This window comes from Pecten maximus, chromosome 19, assembly GCF_902652985.1.
Source record: "Pecten maximus chromosome 19, xPecMax1.1, whole genome shotgun sequence".
Classification (NCBI taxonomy): domain Eukaryota; kingdom Metazoa; phylum Mollusca; class Bivalvia; order Pectinida; family Pectinidae; genus Pecten; species Pecten maximus.
The window spans coordinates 11,485,863-11,511,052 of NC_047033.1; the positions used below are offsets into that span (position 1 = coordinate 11,485,863).

At 33.6% G+C, this 25,190-nt stretch overlaps 1 protein-coding gene across 1 annotated transcript in view; it reads left to right on the forward strand.

Annotated features, from left to right (window-relative positions):
• The window catches only part of LOC117317872 (titin-like), a 136,338-nt gene that overhangs the window by 5,439 nt on the left and 105,709 nt on the right, over window positions 1-25,190 (forward strand). Inside the window, 9 exon segments of the mRNA XM_033872833.1 lie at window positions 216-267; window positions 575-869; window positions 1,270-1,331; window positions 3,657-5,234; window positions 7,211-7,350; window positions 7,604-7,782; window positions 8,750-8,897; window positions 9,060-9,475; window positions 24,910-25,004. Coding sequence (XP_033728724.1) covers window positions 216-267; window positions 575-869; window positions 1,270-1,331; window positions 3,657-5,234; window positions 7,211-7,350; window positions 7,604-7,782; window positions 8,750-8,897; window positions 9,060-9,475; window positions 24,910-25,004 — 2,965 coding nt within the window.

The following is a 25,190-nucleotide window of genomic DNA, read 5'->3' on the forward strand; positions in this document are numbered from 1 at the left end:
TAATTAGATGACTATACAAAAGACAGTTATATTACATCGGCATTATTTTTGAGACTTCAAAGGTTTCTGATCATCTTGGTTTCTAAAGCTAAGTGACCTTACTAACATAGATTTGTTTGTAGTTTTAATGTGCTTGTTTTAACTTGCTGTTTGTTAAAAATCTCCGTTGATATAAAGAACAAACTTTGTATTTTAATTTTTCATTTGTCTAACAGAGATGTATCTGCCGACTTGATCACAGAAGAACAAGTCTCCGAGATCGAGAAGGTGAGTGCAATCAACCATATCGGATTTCTCCGGTACAGTTTACTAAGTAGGTTACTATGTACATATTAAACGTTTTGCCACTGTGTGACTTTTGTCCTTTTCGCCAAATATAAAAGTAGATTTAACCATGCAGCCAAAATTTCACTGCTTCCTCCCGTAAATATCTTCTAAGTGCTCAGAGCAAATTTTGAATGGAGCCATTTAGTAGGAGAATGACAGTTTCCCCTGGCTTGTATGTAAAGGGAAACATTCTGTAATACTTTGAAGAGTTTATAACACGCTTACTAAATAATATATACTCTCGTAGATTGATGACCTTGTTGCTCCTGCTGTTACTGTCGAGATCAACAAAATGACCGCAAAGGAAGGCGAACCTGTCCAGTTTATCGCCAAGGCATCCGGTTCACCGGCCCCGACCCTCCAATGGTACTACGGTACAGAACCAATCGGTACCGATGAAATCTACAAGGTCACCGAGAGCACCGAAGGAGAGAGCATCCTTGAGCTGGCCGAAGTTTTCCCAGAAGATGCTGGCGAATATTCTGTAAAGGCCGTCAATGATGCAGGAGAAGCTGTCGCTTCCACAACACTCAATATCATTGGTAGGTTTGAAATTGGTGTGATTGGCTATGATTGGTTACCATAGTGATAAGTCCAGTCCACTTTACCCTAATTGTTCTGTATGCCATGTGACGGGCCTCCCATATGTTCTTCAGTGAGGTAGTCACCAACTACTACAAGGATACACTGACTTTTATTTAATGTGCAGTTAGTTTTGTATGGGATTGTATATATGTAACAGAGCACATGATTAATTAAATTAAAATCACTGCCTCTGCTAGGGATCGAACCCGGGACATCTGGCTTACTAGTCTGACGTTCAACCGATCGAGCTAAAGAGAAGATCTCTCTAGTCGACAAGTATATTGTGGCTAGTATTTACCAGGGTTACATATATTATTCAGTGTTTGTGTTAATATTTATGAAATCTCCTCATTTTAGAATATGTAGAAGAACCAGCCGATACAGCAGCTGAGGTATCTGTGGAATTGACATCAGAAGAGGTAGGCCTCACACAGTTTATACACTGCACTCGTATATCATCTTCATCTTCTGAAAATTTGATATCTAAATATATGCTACGTTACAATTAACTTAAATTTGATTAGTGTGAGATCTATATACAAGCATAAATTTATCTTAGCTCAATATGAAAATGATTTGTTATCCATACCAATTCATAATTTTGTAACAGAAAGGTACTGAAAGTACAAAGTTTATACAATCCATAAGTATCTAGTTAAATCTGTTCTGGATATAGTTCTAAAAATGTTTTGTCTTTAATTTGAAATGTTAATGGGTGTCTACCAGTAATTAATGGTTATATAAACTCTGAGTAAACAATTCTGTGACTTTCTGATGTAGAACACAATATTGTATTAAATCTTTGCTGGCATCCATTTTCATAAAATTCTGATTTGTTATTGATATCATTTTGTCTCTGATTGAAGCGATGATGAAAACTTTTTAAGTGCAAGAGAATAAAAAAAGCTTTTACTAATCTGGTAGTAATACAGACAGAAGCTAACACTATAGTTAAGATAATGTTCTTTTGAACTAACGGTGCTTTAATATTCTAATTAACTCACAACAAGGATATGAATTAAATTATTTTTCTTTATTTTAATTGAAGTGTGGAATTTTTTTTTCATAAAACTGAATTTTTGCATAATTTTGATTTCATTTTGATTTTATTATCCTGATTTTTAAAACCCTATAATTTTATAATGACTTTTTGCTAATTAGCTTGTGATATGCTTCTAAAATATGTTGACAATCAAAATGTTTTTAAACTTCATTTTAATTTATAGTGACCAATATTTTTTTTATCATTTTTTTTTTTCATTTCATCATTTTAAATTATTTAAATATTTGTAATTTGAGCATGAACATATATACATATATATACATATATATAACATTTTGTATACAGCATGTATATATTTTTATTAAAAGTGTATGCATGTAGACCCTGACAACAACACTAGAACATTTTGTTTCATATTACCTGGAACTGATTCAGAAATTGAAAACACATAAAAACTGCCCTATCATCTCTGAATCTTCAAAATTATATATTTATAATATCAAAATTGGAAATATCTGGACAACTGGAAATTCTGGATACTTAATCCTTTATCTTGTATATACATTTATAAGTTTCATTTTCAGAAAAATAAAATAAAAAAAAAAATGGAAATTTTTTTAGGTTCACAAGATGTTCCAGTATTGTAAAGATATACACATATGGTCCATACACTTGGCATGATTTTCGATTATCTGGATGACAGCATGGCAAGGGGGGGGGGGGGGTTTATTTATAATATTATTGGTGACAGCATGTGCCTGGATATATATGACTTTGTCAGCTTTCATTTCAAGAAAAGCTCTGAATTCTAAGACTGATATAACTGTATACCTGATACATGAGTATATGCTTGCTTATAAAATTATCTATTTTTTTGTAACACAAAAAAACTTGTAATGAGGCTTCAAAATTTTGCATCAGAATGGGATATGTGGTATATTAACATGACACTATATTAGCTGTACATAGACTAGGCACGAGAAGCAAATTTAGAATTTTGGATTGCAAAATTTTAAAAAGTTCAGGGTTAGATAAATGTTTTTTAATCCTAACAAATATGGGTCCTTTTTTCATAACTTTTTGGAGTTCATATGCTTTCTTCAGACTTCTTGAAAAATTATGCATTAAAATCATTCTATAATGTATGACTCAGTAGAGGCAATATGAACTAAAACTATAGAAGGTTATGGAATAACAAACATAGTGATGTTGACAAGGAATTCTGGGAAATATGGAGGTGGACAGGTGTGTAAGGCAAGACTGTAAAAAGGCAAATGTAAATAAAAGCATGGATTGTGATGTTATTAAGCATGTTGAATTATATAAAAGTAAGAATTGTCTTGGGCTGGTACAGGAATTGAAAGCTGATGATGTCACATGTAAACTAGGTATTGGTGACAGGAAGGTCTAACAACATTTTTCATTACTTCATCTTTTCATTTTATAGAACAAGCATTCACTGCAATACCAAATGCTCACCAATATGTGGATGGGGATTTCTCAAGATCAAACATGAATTTAATTACAGATTGTAATTATTTTGGACATACTTGATAAATATTGAAATTATTCGTGAAGGAAGTCTGGAGAAAAATTGCTTCTGTCAAATTCTTTCAAGTTAAATATTTTCATTGGCAAATTGATATATCAATATAGTTCTTTATGATTTTGAGAATATCCCCATTTCGTTAATCAGAAAGCATGCTCGTAAATGCTTGCCCTTTGCTTCATTTTCACACAGTCTTCGCATGCCTTCCCCGACACAAAGTATGAAGTAGGCACTAAAGTTTTCACATGGCACCTCCGATCGGAGGATATTGAGGACGCGGGTGATTTACCCACAACCACTCTATTGAAGGAGGAAGTTGAGGTTGTCGGTGGCGATGAGGATCTCTACGAGGCTGAAGAATCCGTTCCCCAATTCAGCTTTGAGGCCAAAGTTGATACTGATGAAGAATCTGAGGAGATTGGTTCAGGGGCTGAACTAGAATATACATTCAGTACGAACTATAGTATCGATAGTCAGATTGTACAGGATAAAGAACCAGACGAGGAATTTACCTTCATCCTGAAAGAAGATGTCCCTGAAAGATCGCCAGAGAAAGACATCGATGAGACGGATGAATTTACATTTGTAACCAAAGATGACATCCCAAAATTGGACCTGCCACAATCCTCATCAGATGAAGAGGAAGAGGTGAAAATAGCGCGACCAGTACATGATGAGGATGTTTCAATTTCAAGTTCAGAAGAATATCTTTCTGACGAGGAGGTTGTGGTATCTTCAGCCAGCTCCGATTCAGAGTCAGAACAGCGTAAAGTGTCAATTCCAGATGTAGTTCCTCAGCAGAAAGAGCCAATCAAAGTCTACCCAACTTCTTCCTCCTCGTCTACCTCAGAGGAAGAGGAAGACGAAGAGGTGGTAAAAGATCGGACTTACGATGCCTCTGTTTTTGTTGAGGAGAAGCTACAACCAGCCAGTGTACCAGTTGAGGAAGCTATGGTCCCTGTGGACGAACCTTTCATGTCGTCATTTGAGATTGTGTCAAAAGATGTGTATATGTCACGACAGGGGGTTGTCGAGCCAGATGGTGTGACATTTGAGGCAAATTTAGAGGACAAGGATGTTGAACAACCCTTTACATCGACAGCAGAAGAAGTTGTCTTCACCCTCAAAACAGATGAGGATGATGAACCATCTGTGCCCCGTGCCGAACATGATGTCCGTCTTGAGGACGATCAAGAACCTCGAGAGGATGTTGTCCACCAGATTTACATGGATAAGAAGTCTGATGATGAAGATTTTCTGGAGGAGTACAGTCTTTCAGCTCCTAAAGACAGGAGGGAGGAGGTCGTGTTGGAGGAAAAACAACCTGACATGAGCACAGAAGTTCTGTTGGAAGAACAACAACAGGATATAGAAGGGAGACCGGAGTTTTCCTTTGAGGCAGAGATTCAAGAGGACAGATTGGATGACGAGGATATTGCTGAAGTATCTTATGAGATTGAGGTATCTGAACCGAGGGAATCTGATGTGTCATACGATGACCAACCACTAGTGATGACTGTTGAAACAGAGATCTCACTGCCGAGTGACATTTCATCAGAAGGTATAGAGGAAGATGATGATCTTTATGAAGACATTGAAGAGTTCCAAGGAACAACAGTGTCAGTTCTCGAGACTGTTCCAGAGGAATCGTCGCTGGAGGAAAGTCATTCTGCAGATGTCACCCCGGAGGTAGATCAGGATGTGTCTTTCTCATTTTCTCTGGGTGATGGACCAAAGGATGAAGTCGAGGAAACATTCTCACTGTCAGAGGTAATGAACGGAGGACATATTGATACAGGGGGAGAGCATTAAAAGGGAGATAACTTCTCCAGCTGATAGAATATCCCTAAAATGGCTATCACTGTCCAAAATAGGTTAAGGCGTTCTGAAAGGGGGGACTATTGCCCCTACATTGTAGTATTCTTAAAACTGCCCCATTTTACTGAGAAAATCATTAACCTTTACAATCAACGAGAGGTAATTAATTTAACCAGAGCAGAACTGCTTACTAACTTATTTGTATAGGTGAAACAATTCTTAATTCATAACCAACATTATAGTTAAATTTAAAGATGAAAATCAAAAAAAAAATCCATTATAAGATATGGTGTATTCATTAATAACTATTCATTCATCTGAGGTTTCGGGTCTTTAATCATATCTAATTTTTATCATCCATAATCGTAACAACAACAACAACAACAACAATCTATTTCTCATTTTTCTCCTTGATATTAAATTGTCAGCTATGGTGTTATTTGAGTAAGATTTTCAATATGGAGAAAAATCCACATAAAATGGCGTTGAATTGAAGTGTGATTTTAAAAGCTTTTCGCTCAGCATGTTGATGTGTTACATTTTGTGATTGTAATAAGAGGTTTGTCTTTCACCTGGCTACATGTCCCTGAGCATCCAGTGAAAAACTAAATTTCTGAAATCAAAAGATATGAAGTAATTCTAAGGTAATAAACATATTTAGGCCCAAAACTAGGTATGTAGGAAGAATATAGACAGGAGATTAAAGGAAAGGCATACGAAATATGAATATTTGCAAGGATACGTGTGAAAACAGTCAATGTTTTGTTTACCTTGAAAATATCCATGTCATCAGAAGCAAGGGAAAGTTTGTCAGACTATCTCGCTCTCCTTTATGATGATTTTTGATGAATTTATTATTTGACATTCACAATTTGCTTTATTGAGGCTAAGAATACATTTCAAAAATTGTCTATTATCCCCAAAACACACGCTAGCTAAAGCACAATCAACACTTTTACTTATATGTTCCCAGCATTGCTATATTCACCTATGTATGCTCCCTTAAAACCCAGTCTGTCCCTCTCTAAGTATAAGTAAACTGACCCCTTTTACTCCCTCATTTACCTGCCCATTTCCTTCTGACCTTTTCTGTGTAAAATACATGCAGATTTGGTACTTTGTCCACCAGTGTTGCCTCCCCTTGTTTGAAGCTCTCCGTTTTGAAGTGAATATTTGTTGTGTGATTTGGTATGGAGTATGGCGCTGCTGTATTGTGAGATTTTACAAGTGGATGTTGTTTGTAAATTATTTTCAGTGACATAGCTGTGTTAAATGGTCTTATATTATCAAATTCTTATTCAGTGTTAAATGGTCTTATATTATCAAATTCTTATTCAGGTAATGCCTACAAATTAAGTAATTTTAAGATTAAAAAAATAAAATTTCAATTAATCTTACTATCATGCATCAATAGGTAATGGATTAGATTCTTTGTTTCGGAAAAAAAGATTATCATACAGATATTATTCATCATAATAGTGATATATACAAATATTTATTTTTATCTATATATACATTAGTTTCTTTATTAGAAATATAGTTTAAATAGAATAGATTTTTTTTTTCTTCAATCTTTATTAAATCGCAAGAGTTATTTTTCCTTGAGATGATTCGTTTTCTTCCTTAATGGTGTATCACAGTGCTATGACCAGGAAAAGGTGCAGCTGCTCGCCTTTGGTGTTTTGTGAATGGGTGTGAGCTCTTTTTGTGTTTTCTGCATTATTACATATTGTGAAAATTTGTGGGAAATTTTTATGAAAATGTTCCTGAACTCTAACGATTTCTTTATGTGTATTTGAAAGAAGAAAAAAGAGGTCAAGAACATTTTCATTCATTCTTGTGGTAGTTATTTTGGAATGGTATGTTATGTGAGTGACATGCATTACAATTTTGAATGGGTTTACTAAATGACCTTGAACTTTAATTAGGTCAAGACTGTAGAGTCTGTTGAGGTAGAGGTGACCATTCCGAGATTCATGAGGGAGTTATCAGACCAGGAGGTTACTGAGGGCGACACTGTCACCTTCATCGTGGAGGTCCTCGGTAGCCCCTTCCCAGACATCTCATGGTAAGGTCAAATTCTCTCTGTCAAGGTCATACCTGGTATAGTTCAGGTGTTTATCATCATCCAAATATGAAACATGAATATGTTGAAAAAAATATCATAGTTGATGACATAGATTAAAATAAATGATAACTCATTTTTCAATATTGATTTAAATTAGTAAAAACAGAATTTTTGTTAAAACGGAAAACTTGAATTTATCGTCTTAAGCTTGTATGTATTGGGTAGGTGACCAGTATGACCTTTCACCCCTTAGGTTCAAGGATGGTGTCGAGATCATCCCCGGTGATCACTTCCAGATGGAAGTGCGTGGAAACTTTGCCTCTCTTATTGTCAAGGATGTTGTTACCAATGATGATGCTGAATATGTTGTCAAGGCAACCAACGAAGCTGGAACTGCCTCCAGTACAGGAGAGCTCTTCGTCAATCCATCAGGTACGTTTATAATAAAGACAAGGATTCTGATTCGCTGAAATGTCTAGGGACTAATTGTTTAAAAACAATTGATCAGTCTCAACTAGTTGCTCAGTTATTATCCCCTCGCGGCGAAAGTCGGGGAGGGGATATAGCGTTCCGTTCGTAAGCACGTACGTACGTACGTATGTTCACTTTTTGTCAGCGCTCTTGCGACTTCATTTTTGAACGGATTCTGACCAAACTTCATATATGGGTCCAGCATGGGAATACCTCGAACGAGTTTGTGTTTCAGGGTGCCAAGGTTAAGGTCAAGGTCACCGTTACTATTTATAGAAAATCTTTGTCAGCACTCTTGCAACTTCATTTCTGAACGGATCCTGACCAAACTTCATATATGGGTCCAGCATGGGAATACCTCGAACGAGTTCGTGTTTCAGGGTGCCAAGGTTAAGGTCACCGTTACTATTTATAGAAAATCTTTGTCAGCACTCTTGCGACTTCATTTCTGAACGGATCCTGACCAAACTTCATATATGGGTCCAGCATGGAAATACCTCGAACGAGTTCGTGTTTTAGGGCGCCAATTATAATTATAATAACTGTCAGGAAATGAAGTTGCTAGTGTGATGCATAACCAGATACTGTTGAATGCATAACAATACATACCATATTTATCTGGCAATGAGCCCATGCCTGATAATAAGCCCATCCATGTCTATTGCAGTTCAGCGCAAATGACAACTGATGTTATGTCCTGCAATAACCCCACCCCCCATTTTGCGTCAGAGTTCATGTGTTAGCACGCGAGGGGATTTGTATCGTTTGCGATGCCTTGTTGTTTTTGGAAGAATGAAGATCAACAAAAACTGCAGGATCTTGACCTTCAGGAAACAATTACAGTTCCTATAAAGTTAGGCTTCTGTTAGGTTTGGTGGTAATGAATTCAGAGATACAATGATATATTTTTGTATGTGTGTGTTTTCAGGAGAAGCTCCTACTTTTGTTGTTCGTTTGGAAGATCAAACAATTGAGCTTGGTGCACCAATCAAATTGGAATGCCAGGTCAAAGGTCATCCTAAACCAAAGGTCACATGGCTGAAGGATGGAGAGGAAATCACTGATGAACGCTACACGTATGTATCTCGTTACAAGAATTAAATCATTTGCCAGATATGATGAATTTCAACTTACTTACGCTATTGTTTTTTTGAAATATTTCAATACAGAAGTTGAGAAACTTCACATAAAGTGTTGGAGAAATCACATTCTGATAGAGGTTTTTTGGTTGTTGACAGAATCGAGTTCATTGAAGAAACAGCAACTCTTCAGATCGCAGCAAGTCTGGTCGAAGATGAGGGAGACTACTCAGTGAAGGCAGTTAACGACCGCGGTGCTGCCACCTGTAACGCGGAAGTCCTCGTGAATCTAGAGGCTCCGAAGTTCACCAAACCCCTATCAAATGTTTCAGTTGATATTGATCATGTAGCTGTGCTTGAGTGCACAGTCACTGGCAAGCCAACTCCAAATGTCACCTGGCTAGCCAATCAAACGATTATCGAAGAAAGTGTCAAATATCATGCCAGTTTCCATGACAACGTTGCGACCTTGGAAATAACCTCTGTCACTGAGGAAGACGGTGATGTTGTTTATACTTGCAAAGCAGAGAATATCGCCGGAGACACCAGTTGCAGTGCCCAACTAACAGTTCAAGGTATATTTGTATGATGAACGCCTGTGTTGGAATGTTTTTGTTGACCCTTGCATCCCTCCAGTTCTGTAATGGTAGCAGTTCCCATTGTAGTTGGGTAAAGTTTAAAGTGTTCTCTAGGGGGTAGCAGGTTGGTTTTCTCCCAACACTCATTAAAACATTCCATACTAATGATAATTGAAACTTCCTGCCTTGGACAACTTTTTGTCAGATATTTTTAACAGATTACTTTACTGCCAGATGAAAGAAAGGGTTGGACTCAAGGCCAGTGTAAACTTGGGAAAATGTACACGGATTAAAAAGACATTTCTTTTAATAAAGAAAAAGATATTGATAAAGGTATCTTTGAGATTTTGCTGGATAAGAATGAACAGTAGGTGTGCGTTTGAAAAGGGGATTCTAAGAGTGCTTTGTATGTTTTAAGTATGGGTTGAGACGTGGAATTATCTCCCTTGAAGTGAAGAGTTTAGTGTTTGTCTTCAATTCAGAGCGGACTGAAAATACTTATACAGTTTTTATTATTGGTTTATATTTTCAATGTTCACATATCGCTTCTACTTAAAAGTTGGATCAACAGATTTTCTTTGAATTTATATTTATCTTACAAAAATATTTTTATTGATTTTCTATCTGCTATATAGTATAACAAATATGTATATTTTACAAATAAATGACACATTCCGGTAAAAATCTATTTACTTTGACACTTATACCAGGGACATATATATTATACGTCCCTGCTTATACCTACTCTTGTAAAAAATTATTATGTTATTAACGTTTGCCTAAAAAATCTTGTTTAATTTCTTTTCATTGATATTTTTCTCTATAATTAATTTTTAATTCTTGTTTTAGTGCATTCTGTCTGAATCTCAACATATCATTTCTTAAGTGCTAGGATATTTCTGATATCAAACGAACAACTTCGGGGATTAAAACTTTGATAGCATTAGCACCACATTTCATTTTAGAAATGAAATATTATTAAAGATTGATATAACATAAATCAATGTTTAGTTATAATTATAACTATTCCATTTAACAATAGATCATTTCCATGATAATTAAAAAAGACAAGCTTATTTGCCATATTTTTTTGAATAATTGTCTCCCTTTATTTGCATGAATTTATTGTTGAATATTTTGTCGGTTGAATATGTGAATACATAGTACTTGTCGATTCCAAATGTTTTCTATTCCGTTGAAATATGCAATGTAAACTAAAATGCATCCAGTTTGTATAATAGTTAAATGTTGAAATGTTAGCATGATCAAATTCTATTTTTGTTAAAGTTTGTTTTGTACGTCCTGCACATGTTTGTTGCATGGTTGTGAATTTTTTGCTGGACAATTGTCCAGTATTTTACTGTACATTTGTAGATTTTTTAATAGATTTAAATTTAAATGATTGGAGTTAAATCTAATTCTAGAATCAAATTAGCCATTCATCCTTTTTCTATCATCAATTTATGTTTTATTTATAGGGATTAATTCTTTAAATGGACAGTAGCATAATTGAAGAAAACAATGTAAATAATTAAAATACATACCATTTATACTATCAATTTACCTCATGGAGTTTATTAGTAGTAGACTGGAAGTAGGATAAGATGGTTGTTATAAATTAAACAATTAACACATTCTATATACTTAATTTTGATTTAATAAATCAATTAACTTTTATGGTTTCCTGAATCATTCCTTTTTCAAATATTTTTTAAAATATTCTCTTTCATGGTAATTTTTAAATCTCTCATTTAAGAACTTCATAATATAAATGAATATGTTTTTATCATTGATATATTTTTAGCAACATAATTAGCATAATTTCTAGATTTCTTCATTTATGATATTATTAAGTATCAGCATCACAGTAAGCCTTTTTTCAAATTTGAAATACTTTGATAAAGCCTTAGAAGAAAAGGAATTACCCTGATGAACAATAGTCTGTAAATATCAAGGTATAATGTATAAAATCATTTATTTCTTGTATAAAATTTTAATATCAACCTATATTTTGTAATATATCTCTGATTTCTATTACATACTGATTATATATATATATCTTTCATTTTCCTTTCATACCCATAACCTTTCATCATCAAATATTTTCATCTTCATTTCATCTCATAATGTTCATTAACATTACAGTATATCTAGCTAGAAATGAATCTCTTTGAGCAAAATTGTATAAAATTCTTTCCATAATATGTCAAATTGTCATATTTATATTATTTTTGCCAGAATAAACATTCCTTTTCTGAAAACCTTCGCATGTGTGTTATATATATATTTTTACACATACTGCAAGCTCGTACTTTTCTAACGCATAGAAAAATTAACAATTAAAAAAATAGCATTCTGAATGAAGACAAATTTATCAAAGTTTTATTTTCATACTTTTAACTAAATCATTTTATTCTCAGATGTTTCCGATTTCTGTGCGTTTAATTGTTGAGCTTGTTGTAGCCTAGTTTCTGTTTGCATGGTGATGAGGATGAGGCTGCGTGCTTTGGTCCTACTCCCAGCTAACCGTGTCCTCCCATCCCACCCGTTGTCTGTTCGTGGATCATGGGAGGAGGAAATCAAAGTAGTTGTGCATTCCTGATGCTTTGTGTTGTACTGCTCCAATATATACAACTCAGGTCAAACTCTATACATATGCATTTGAAATTCAAGTTCTGTGAATTTTGAAAAAAAAAAAAAAAAAAATGTGCGTATATATTTTCACTTTATTTTTTCATTAAGAAATCTTTTTTTTTTGGCGAATCAAACTTATTTCAGATGTTTTTGTGAATTTTTTCCTCCCAAAATTGAGAAATGAAAAATAAAAAATAAAAAAAATAAAAATAAAAAAGATTTAAGGAACAGGTTTCAAGGTTATTGTGAAGAATAAGTTTTGTTTGACATGAGTTGTGGTTCTTTGTTGAAATAAATATTCTGTTTCTAACATTGCAGACTCTGTATCTTAGACCCTTATGATGAATTTCTAAAGCCATCATTGTCATCTGCACATCATCATCAATGCACAGCTAGCAAATATGAAAATTCTAGTCAAGGGAGATATCTATCAGAATAAGTACTTATATAAAGAGTAGTATCAATTTGAAATCACGTTTAACAAATGATTCAGTTAATGCAAAAGGGTATTGGAAATTTTGTGGGGAAAAGTAAATCAAACCACGATATATGAATTATCTCCCTTGAATAGAGACCCTGTTTTTGAATATGCTTTGTAGTTTTAACATGACAGTAGACCACAGCAGTCCAACGAGACCTGAGTTATGGATGTGTTACTATGGAAACTGCTAAGTTTCCAATATTCTTGGAGTTAATAAAAGTATCAAATAGTCCTTTAGTTATTCTAACTGACCTTTTAACCATGTTCCTATATGTTGACCTTTTGACCTTATTTCTATTGACCTTTGACATAATCTTGAGTTGTTTTATCCACATTCCAATCTTGGAGAGTTAGATTTTTAAATGCATTTGGCGTTGTACACCAAAACAATTCTGCTTTGAGCAATAAAGAAATGTAGTATATTTCACTGATTAACACACATCATATTTATCATCACAATAACTGGGAAAATTACATGACAACTACATAAAACATAAGAAACAAACACAGTTATGATTCAGACATTTTGTATTTCATTTCTATTAGATACAAGTGAATGATTTATGAACATTGTTCAAAGGAATGAGTTAGCCAGGTAATGACAAATTTACCTGAATATATATTCCATATAGACTCTGAGGTTTAATTATAGAATAATCTACATAGAGGTCAAAGGTCATGTTGTAGAGGATGACAATTAAATGTCTGTTTTCTGTAAAACAATAGATTTGTTACAGAATATCTAGAACAATACTATATTGTTCTACCTGTTCGAACATCCTTTATTAGAAGTCTATAAATCACACTATAAGATACTACATGTAGATTAGCCTACCAGTATACAAATGATGTTTCCCAACCAGAGATTTCAAATTTTTGCTTTGATGTCAAATACAGTCCGCTCTATTATTGACTCAATTTTTCATGAATATTTTAAAAGATATATATTATTCTAATATCTTTTATATCATACTTTTGAAATATCTGTGATACAGTCTATATAAAATTTCCAAAATTAGTTAATTGCTTGGAGTGAGTAAGTTATATACCAAATACAAATCACATATAGGAATCTATAGCTAGAACTCTTCATTTCCTCTAAGTTACATTAGTAGTTGTATATATATATATATTTATACAATGTATATTCAGCTCTGTGTTACCTAATAAGTTAAAGTTTACAATCTTGATAAGTGCGCCAAAATCTATTGGAAAAGGAAAAAAATATAGAAATGCTTCAAAAATTTTAATAACTTTCAAATATGTATTATTCAATAAATTTAAGAAAAAAATTGTAATTTGTTTCCATTTCTCTATAATAACCTGACAGAAATTCAAAACATGAAATTTCACATGCCAGTGAAATCCTTTCAGATGTCAGTGTGTTGGAAAAATTATAAATACTCACAATAGTATTTAACTCTGTCAATTATATACTGCCATGAACACACAAAACATTCATACTTGTACAGATGAAAAAGAAAATCTCCTAATGATTAACACTGAGCACACAGTATGATAGCTGTCAAAATCTCACCTGTACTACATAGCTTCCAGGTGTGTAACAAGCTTATAGGGACAAGTCATGTGATCAATGATTGACTTTAGCCAACACTTGTGATAGGGACGTCATCACTGGTTACCTGTATTACCCACTCGAGGGCCTTACTCATAATCACACATTATCGTCATGGTTTCCAATTTCGCCTTATCCAGTATTAATGTCCGGCAGGTATTTGATGAGGCTCCACACGAGAGAGACTATTTTAGTCTTCATGTCTTTGTACTTTGAAGTGTCTGCCTTGCCAGTGAGCTGTAGGTCAGTTTACCCGATTCTGTTGATAAGCAGATACATTATCTTATATATTCAGTACAATATATACATACTTTTTACAATTATTAGATTTTATTTTGGTAGAGTTCATTAGATAGAAAATTTTATTTTATGTGCATAAATCATTGAATATCAAACTAAGTTAATTTCAATTTTATGACAAAATAAACAACAATAAAAACAACAAACAAACAAAAAACTTAAATTCCAAAACACTATTCAAGTGTACATTGATTAAAGATTTAATTACAAAAATTACACCACTTAAAACCACCTTACAAGATTTTAACACCAATTTCTGATTAAAACCCGTTAGGAGCTATAGGGTACCCTGATGGTACCTCAGATGATTGTAAAGATTAAAATATCTTACAATGTTTATCCTAAGCTCCTCAAGGGTATTGTAGGGCAAGTGTGCATTAATTGTAGTTTGAAAGTCATTCATACATTAGAATTGCAAATGAAAAATTTGATCCTCCCATGATTTTGAAAGTCATTAATCCGTATCACTTCCTTTCGCTACTTAAATGTCTGCCACTCGAATTACTTGTTTTCTTAGTTAGAAGATACTTAATGGGTTTTACTGTAAATATCTAAAACTTTCCTTACATATGCAAAAAAAAAATTCAACTAGTTAAGATATAAACCTTTAAATCTAAGTCTCTCTTTGTATTCAGTAACAAACACTTGGGTGCAATAAACCCTTAGATAAATGAAACAGACTATAGAAAAGTCCTAATACATTTACTATGGGACAGAATGTAGAAAATGCATCCCTGTGTCTGTCTGCGTCCTTTTCAGTGAGGGTCTACATGGAAACCCTAAACCTAATTGGACATGGATTTCAAACATGCTATTTTATGCTTAAACTAAACTGCAAAAACTATAACAGCTAGCTTTTTATCAAACTCACATATATGCACATATTTTCATCAATTTGTATCAGTTTTTAGCAACGTAAAATTACTTTTTTTTGCTAGTATTTCAACAATTTTACTAATGCTTTGTTTTCTGAAACAGACTATAACTCACAGGGCACTTGTATATGTGTGCTTGATTACTAATAATGATAATATTTATCATTAATTAGATATGAGGTACCTGTCCGCCCTTTGTGTCGGCCAGGTATGTGTATTGAGGTATTTAACAATACACAACGCTATCTTTTAACCCCTATTATCTGTCTGACCCTAAGGGGACAACATACCAGCTTGTTAGGCAGTAACTACAATACTCTTTAGTGAACAGGATAGAGTTACATAAAAACCATTACAAAACAGTTTAAATTTGTTTATTTTTATCTCTGAAAAGCCTATTGTTATTATTGTGTATTTGTTGACAATTTTTTCATTGTTAGAACATTTTATTGTAAACAATAATTTTTAAGTATTTCAATAACTTCTTTAATTGTTCAGTAGAGTTTAAATCACAAAGTAGTGTTTAGTTTTAAGAGAGTCGTAGACCCCAGATATTTATCATTTTCAGCTATTAGTTTTTATCATGTTTATTTTATTAAATGGAGATATATTTGGCTAAAATTAATTAGAACATTCTGTAAATGTTTTGGTAATTTTCTGTATTTTTGTAAAATCATTACTGGTGAAAAAATAAAAAAAATAAAACCTGAAGAGTACAGCTGAAGGGTAGATGTGCATCTGTCAAAGGGGCACTTAAAGGGTATAATTAAACATTTAAAGGGGCACTAAGGGGATAATTATTGATATTAAGGTTTTTGGAAGGATAGTAAGGATGATAACACATAAGTTAGTTATATTTAAAACAGAATATATCACAACATGATTACTAAGCAGATGTTTGTAATAAAAAATAGAAAGATATTTTTATGCAAGTGGAAAAAATCAAAACCAAATGTGAAAGGTTTTATTTGAAATGTATAATTAGTCAAACATGTACTTCTAAAAAATTCCAGTGTATATGAAAGTAAAGATGCTTTAGTTTCTTGAAGAGAATGTTCGCTTTACCAGTAGGGGGCCTTTAGTGGCAAACATTTGGCTTCAGGTGCAATACATTGAAGTGTATAGTACTTGCAAGTTGTGAATAGATAACGAATTTTTTTTTCTTGATTATTACAAACTTCTTAATTTCCATTTCATGTAAATATCTAGACAAATAATTAGTTCATCAAAATCTAAATATTTGATAAATCAGAAACATATGTAGAAATTATTACATGATGGAGTTAATTCTAATTAATCTGTGAATTAACTGAGTAAATGAAAAGGAGATTGGAAATATGTAAATTAAGCTGAAATAAAAGTTTATGACTAATGTATGTTTATTGAAAATCATTTTAAATGACTTTGTTAAAAATATCTTAAAATTAAATTTTAATAAATGTTTAGACTGGTGTACTGTTAGAAGTCAGGCTTTAAGTCAAACTATCTTAGATTTTACATATGTTTAGTGAATACCAGACAAGTACATTTAAACAGGTTGGAGAGCAAATAAGTAGACTCTCTTATGAATTCATTCTCCAAAATCAAGTTTGAACAGCGAAAAAACTATCATTGTTTTATAACAGAAAGCAAATCTTTAGAACAGGCTTATATCTCTAGTCAAAAACATTTCTTGATATAATCCCAGATTTAGGGAATCTTTGAGGAGTATTTTTGATAAGCAGCTTTGAATTCTGTTCTGTGAAGACAAATGATGTCTGTTTGAGATCATACCTTAGTTGTTTTTTCTACAACTTAAAAAACACACAAAAAAAATATCAATTGTCCATGTTACATGACTTTATTATATCTATAATTAAAGATCCATATAAAATATTCAAATTGATTAATTAAACACTAAAACCAAACATTATTATTAAGTTTTTGAGACAGTTAAGCAGAAATATGTTTTGAGATGACAATATTTCAAGCTAACAATGCATTAAAACATCTTGCCAGGAGCTTTAACAACCAGACTTATTGAGTGTAAGAGAACAGAATGGAAAGTGACTTATTAACAGAAGGAACTTGTAGAGACTGTCATGTTTTGTTGAGGAACTGTTTTTCATAGAGTTTAAAATCATTTTGTGAAGTTATAAAGAAAATGTTACTTTCTGAAGACAGGGAAAGTGCAAATTCGGAAATACATTTTAAGGAATAACAAGATTCTGTGTTGTGAAACCAATCTTATTACGAGAAATCGCAATTTATACTGGAATATTTCAACGATTCTACATGTGCTTCAAAAAAAAAATGTGAAAACTCCATTTCAGTGAATTGATTTATAGAATCTTGATTGTGGTTATTCCCAGAGCTGTTTTTGTTTTTGAACATTTTAATATTTTGGCGTATTTCATGAAAATCAGAAACATTGGTTTGAAGGATATCTCCATCATAATTAAAGCTGATCGGCATGTTATGGAATCTCTGGCTCTGATCGTAAAGGGATGGGGAACTTCTGTGATTGATGGGGCTAACAGATTTATCCTAACAAGATTCAGAGGCTGATATCTTAATTAACCAAGTATTGATGGCTGGACAATTATCTATGGACTGGAAACTAATTATGATGTAGTCAGGAATGGTCTATGCACTAAATCTAAGCTGGCGGTTTAAGATAGTGATCTAGGGTCAGTTCTGTGTTTGTCTAATATATGTTGGTGGTATACATCTTATAAAAGATTTCAGGGAGTAAAACATTGATACGGCCCACATGCTTATCTGGATAGGAAACTGGCATGTATCTTGTGTCCTTGGGAGCTTGTAGTACGTAGCCAGTGTGTTTTCCAATGTATCAATAGATCAGTGCTTATAGCCGACTTGTTTGTGGTAGAGTTGAACTGTGGCCAACTTTGACCCTATAACTTTCTTCTTCCTCAACCCAGTTTCACATTCCAGTAACTTTTACAAATCAGAGTGGAATATTTTTCGTATTTTACAGAGGAAAAGAGTTCGGTATTGCTCATAGCAACATAGGAAATGAATTATCATTTCAATTCGTCTTGTGAATCGGAGTTGATTCAGTGGTCAAATTTGAAAGTTTTATGAATTGGCATGAAGACATCCAAAACTAAGTTTTTTGCCCGACATAATGTTTGATTTTGGAGTCCTAACTCGGGTGTTGACGTTATTACCTTACTATGTTTACAGTGGATCTGTCAGGTTTATAAAGACAAGGTCATGACCTTGAGAGATAGTAAATTACCTTTATTGGTCGTAAAGTTTGTTTGTTTTTTCCATCAAAGTTGTATAACTCTGATTTTATTGAGAAGCAGTGCTGTTGATATCATTGCTATAGTGATGGTAGGGAAAAGCATAAACAGACTTAGAGGGTTGTTGATTTCATCAGCTGGCCTGTTGAAATGGAACGCAGGGAGGATCTGAATGGAAATATGAATTGGCAGTTATTCAGAGGGAGAAGGATTACTTTTTGTGCATGTTTTTGACATTGTGGTATAAATAGGTAATTTCTTGAAGAAAGGCAATTATATACCAATGAAGAATTGTTTGCTGTAAATGAAAATTAATGGCAGTTTTGAATTGGTGGAGTTTTCAAGATACATTGTGTTATAATTTGAAATGTAGCCAAATGCGTGAAATGGATTTAAAATGCGAAGTGTTTTTGAGGATGTTGTTAAAAGAATGAAGATTCAGATGATTTGGTTTTATAATGGAGAATATAACATGAAAAATATGAGGATGCCACATTCCAATTATCATATTACAGTGGAACTTCGTTAACTCGAACTCGGATAACCCGAATACCCCGCTTAACTCGAAGTACCTCGCCGGTCCCGGCCGAATTCTCTCTTTATCTTAGTAAAATAAACTCGGATAATTCGAATTCGGATAACTCGAAAAACTCGGATAATACAAAGTAAAAATTTGGTCCCAACAATAAACATCCTACTTGAAATGTTCGAATAACTCGAAGTATAAGTTTCGTCGATCGGTGGCAAACGCCGACATTTTTTAAGAGCTAAATTCCGTTTGTAATACTGAACATATCGGCACTACTAACCTACATGCTATTATAAGTGTTTCATAAATTCATAAAAGAAATTGTCGGTTGAATCTTATAACAACAAGTCTTGGTGATAAAAAGTACTGCTTTACTTACATCAGGTAATTTCCCAAGGCGGTCGCCGATATCAGTACACACGATAGTCAACAACTCATCTACCCGTTCGCTCAAGCGGAACTAATCTCTGACCCACCGGTAGATCTACCCGGCTGATGTTTTTACAGGTGTAGAAATGGCACAGTCACCGGCGCCTATTAAATCTTTAAACTGCTGAAACAATAGCGTTATTACTGCCGAGGTGTTCACAGTACAACTGTAACGGTCAGTGCTGTCTATAAATCGGGTAAAACGCCAACTCAGTTACAGTAACATTTTATACGCACATGCGCAGCCCAAGTTCCGGTGCTAATACACATGGAAATGGCGTGGTTATCAATAAAAAGTAAGTAGGCCGATCAAACAGTATTTTATATATGTCCAATAAAAGGTAATGGTTCTGTTACGTTTTGTATGCAATCTGTGTTAAACTTAAACGGTTATTTGTTTTGACATTAATAACTTGTTATTTTGTCGAATTCCGTTTTATCGTTTACCTTTTGTAAACATGACTTGCACATCAGATCGTTATTGAAGTGACTAAGTGAAAGAAACTTTATCGTGACTGTATATCGGCAAAACTACACCAAATTACAAGTGACATAACGAAACATTACATATATATTTACATGTATTGACCAGTCTTCACACTAAACTGATGAGCGACAGAGCGAAGTTATAATGATTATATATAATGTTGACAAATATTGACCAAACTTTTCACCAAAAACGATAACTCGCTTAATTCGAACACTCGGATAACTCGAAGTTTTTTCGTGGTCCCGTCGACTTCGAGTTAACGAAGTTCCACTGTATTTATTATAAGTTATAAAGTGTGTGAACAGCAGATCATCTCATGGCATTTATATATCTATGAACGTTACCTGTGTGTGTAAACTACCATGAGGAAAGGTAGAACTTATATTACTATAGTCAGCAATGCTAAAATTGAGGACCTAATTCTTGGATACGTCAATTATGGTGAGTTTCAACAACTTTGCAGTTTAAATCTAAAACATATAAAAGAAGATTAATAATTCATAATTATGTGATTAAATTTTGAGTTTGTTTTGAATTTCAAAGTAAAAGTTACACCAGAAAAAAATTCTTTCTGTCTATAGATGTTGATTTAAGAGTATAGAAATATTTCCAAAAATGCTTGAATTAGAATCTCATCTACATCTAATTCATTTAGGAAAGTGGCATTATAGATATTTTTATACTCAAGGAAAGGTATACACTTTTACCTTTGATGTAGCGATCCTTATCACAAAAATAATTTCAATCTTTTAAATAAGGACCTAGGGGGTTTCGATTGTACTTAATAATCAAACAAAATCAAACAAACTTTAAAAGACTTGGTTACACCTGAGCTTAAGTAGAAATTGATGTGATAATTTATTGCTGATCAAAGTTTATTTTTTAACTGGAAACTTAGAGGTTGGGTAGTAAAGATGAGTTGAAATGGAAAGGAATTTACTATGTCTATATAAATGTCTGTTTGTTTACATGTGAATATGAACATTGACCTGCTATCGGAGTTAGGCCTATGTAGGGTACCATGTCGCCTACGAAGGGTACCATGTCGGGGAGTTCTCTGTGTATTTAGGGTAACTTTATGATGCTCTGTTTTATTGCTATATCGTTGGGGTCTAGGTAAACAATTTTACAGATTTACACTCGAGAGAGAATTAGGGGAATGCTATAGGTAAATATATGTATATCTATAAAACTAAAGGAATTATTGTAGGTCAACCTTCAAAACATTTTTCTAAATCTTTACAGAGGTAATTAATTATATATATGATAATGGAAGGTATGGGAATGGAATTTTACCATCAACAGAAAAGTGTTTACTTTTTAAAGCTAAATTTGAAAAAAAAAATCCATTATGCTTCTTCAGTATTCAATTATTGGGTAAGAAAAACTGTTCTGTTTTTTCTCATCTCTTCTCCAAGCTTTCTAAATCCCCTGTTTTACCTCCTCTGAATCACTTTGTCATTCATTCCAATCTTTTACTTCCTTATCTCTCACCTTTCCTTTTCTCAGACCTCTTTATCACCCCCCCCCCCCCCCCCCCCCCTCTAACATTTCCACCCCTCCCTCCATACATCACCTACCAGTAGATGGGATCTGCCTCACACCTTGACTGTAGACAGATATTGATAACACCTATCACCTAACTTCTATAGGATACACCAAAACAGTTGTTCTCCCTCTAATGGTTTGACAGATGATGACTGAGTTCTGAAATATATATTTTTCCTAAATCTCCCCTCCCCCCTCCCCAGGTCACTAGAAATGCTCCCCCCCCCCCCCCTCTCTTCTTTCCATGCCCTGGTAATGTCCTCACCCTCAGACCCACTAGAAATACTCCCAAGCCTGGTGGTGACTAGAAATGCCCCCACCCCTTGGGCCATTTGAAATGTCCCCACCCCTTGGGCCATTATAAATGTCCCCACCCTTTGGGTCATTATAAATGTCCCCACCCCTTGGGCCATTATAAATGTCCCCACCCCTTGGGCCATTATAAATGTCCCCACCCTTTGGGCCATTAGAAATGCCCCCACCCCTTGGGCCATTAGAAATGCCCCCATACTCCCTAGCCTGCTGGTGACTAGAAATACCCCACCCCTTGGGCCATTTGAAATGTCCCCACCCCTTGGGCCATTAGAAATGCCCCCATCTCCAGGGTACAAAGAATGCCCCCCCCCCCTGGCCACTATAGAAATACCTGACCTCTCCAGTCCATTGAAGACAGATATGGCTGTTGTAACTTGTTGACTTAACCTTATCTATTGTCTGCAGACTTCTGATATAGATAAAGCAGGATAGCTGTCTGTATTGTATTGTCTATTTGGTCAGTTTTGATAAATAATAAATAAATACACAGTCCTTCATCATTATTTACTTGCTTGGTATAGAATAAAAAAATACTTATTTAAAAGAATCCTGATCAATAATGATATTCTTTACATAAATAGAAAGTGTTGAACATGTAGGTCAGATAAATTACTTATTTCATTAAACTAACAAGGCTCCTAATCACTTTTGGAGATCGAGCCAGAAAGGGGCTTATGTTATAAAGAGACGCTTTTTAAAGAAAAAAAACAGATTGTTTATTTCCAGAGTTAAAGAGTAGGATTAAGATTTAACACTGGATTGATATAGTTAAGCAGATTATAACTGGTGTTTTGTGTATTATAATGGTAAAGTGAAAGTAGACAGCATTTTATGAAATAGTCTACCTATAAGCAAGTCCCATTGGAGTTTATATATAGGTGACTTCATACTAAAAAAAATGAGGCTATTTTTCACACATTTTTCAATGCATTTGTATCAGTAATAAAACTGTCTATTTTGTTCAAGTTTTAAAAGTTGAATATGATAGTAAATAAATATGAAACAGTAGGGTATATGACACAAAATATCTGTGTAATGATACATAATTATCATTAATTACACAGAATCCTGTGCATTGGAATAAATCACTACCAGCCCCTGTGTATAGGTACCAACACATGGGGGAGCTGATTAAGTTCATGTGTGGGAATTTACAGCTGGGTGTAAAACCCATTTACAGGGTCTGAGAGGGTGGGAGGAAGAAGCAGAGATTTCTGTACACTAATAGGTACTGTTAATTAGATGTCTGACAGACAGATCACACAATAAACTAATGTAAACTTATCACAAAATCTCAGTACATAATGTACAACACATGCACCATGTGTATTTAGATATACCATATTTATTCACAAATATGCCCCCTTCTTTATTGAATTTTGCAGACTCATCAATCACAAATAAACCCTTCCCATAATTCTAATGCTATGCTTTTACACAGGGGATGGGGATTATTTTAGGATGAAGTTCTAAACTTTTACACTAGGGGATGGGGATTATTTTAGGATGAATACAGTTCTAAACTTGTACGCTAGGGGAGGGGGATTTATTGAGGATAAATATGGAACTCTATTTTAACACTAGGGGAGGGGGCTGATTTGAGGTAAATAGACACATTTTCATATAAACCAAACAATACTTTTTCTTTTTTATTTAATTCACTTAAAAGAATTACAACAAAAATAATTTCATTAAAAGCAGGGCTGTTAAGAGAATTAATTTAAAAATTGATGGATTTCCATTAAAAAAAACCCACATCATATATTGTGTAAAAAATCAAAATACTTTACATTGTAAAACTGATTAATCAAACTTTGTAAGAATGAAGAAGATTTCTAACCCTATAACTCTCTACATATTAAGACCTTAATATAGAAGAAACATGTTTAAAAAAACACAATCTTTAGGTTCGGGTCTGATATTGTGGGATGTGAACACAAGGTCATTTGTCGGACAAGGCTGTAGTATGATAAGTGTTTCTTCGTGTAGGTACCATCTGTATATACATAGCATCAACCAAATTAAGTGGTCAGTGACTGGACTTCTAACATACCAGTCAGGGTTTGTTTGGATAAAAAGTAAACTTTTGTCAGAAGCAATTAGACTGACCTGATATATTCACTCAGCAGTGATAGGTAATGGACATTATCACTGTAGTAGTTGGTAGTCATCATATCGACATATTCACGGAATAATTAGTAGTTGACATAAAAAGACAATTATTCACTGGTCCAAATATTCACTGGTCCAAATATTCACTGCATTAGTCAGCAATTCGCAGGGACAAGACATTCAGAGTAAAGGAAAAAAGTAGTTTATTTTCCTGTTTATTTACAAATACTGCTTGGTTCTTAACATTAAAACACCAATCTAGATCATATTACCAAATATTGCATCTTGTAGAAAATTGAAGAAATATTTTCTTTTTCTTGTTTTAACATTATGTACCTGATTGAAGAATTTTATTTGCTTCTAATAATATGCGACGTTCTTCCCATTGAATTGTTGAGCTATTATTCCGAATTATAATGTTTAATTTCTGCCAATTATCCACGTTAACTGATGTCTAATTATCACCACCTGTATATAAATATCTCCCTGTCTATAATGACTACTCTGAAACAGTCCAAAGCATTTTCTTTATACGAGGACAAGTATAAATATCGACCATCTAAGTACAAATTTTGACCATCTGTATGGTGTGTACACATACCTCTATAACAACTGTTTTCTGCAAAAAAAAAATAATGAAATTGATCGTTCTACTGTAAGGTGTAATTACAGCGGACAGCCTTTCAAACAAATAATATTTTTTTGCAAATTCCTTAATCAAAAGTAGAATTTGGTTTTCAAATTCTTCTGTATAACTTATCTGTGACATTGGATTCCTGAGTTTTTGTCAGTCACATTTGTTTTGTAAACAGTGGATTTGGAAAGGATGTATATTCTGGTGTATTCATGAATATCAAGGTTTAAATTTTGTTTTTGTTTTATGTTCTGCAGGAACCAAGAAAGTGGAAACAGTTGAGGAAACTGCTGTTATTGAACCAGAAGTTGGACAGGCCCCAGAATTTGTCCTCAAGATCAAAACTCAGACAGTAAGTAAAGGATTGAAATAAAAGCCATGTTTGTTTGGAAAAGTTAAAGAAAATAAAACATAAAAAACTCAGTAAGTAATGGATTAAAATAAAAGCTGTGTTTGTTTGGAAAAGTTAAAGAAAATAAAACATAAAAAACTCAGACAGTAAGTAGTTGGAGAAGTTAAAAAAATAAAATATGAAAAA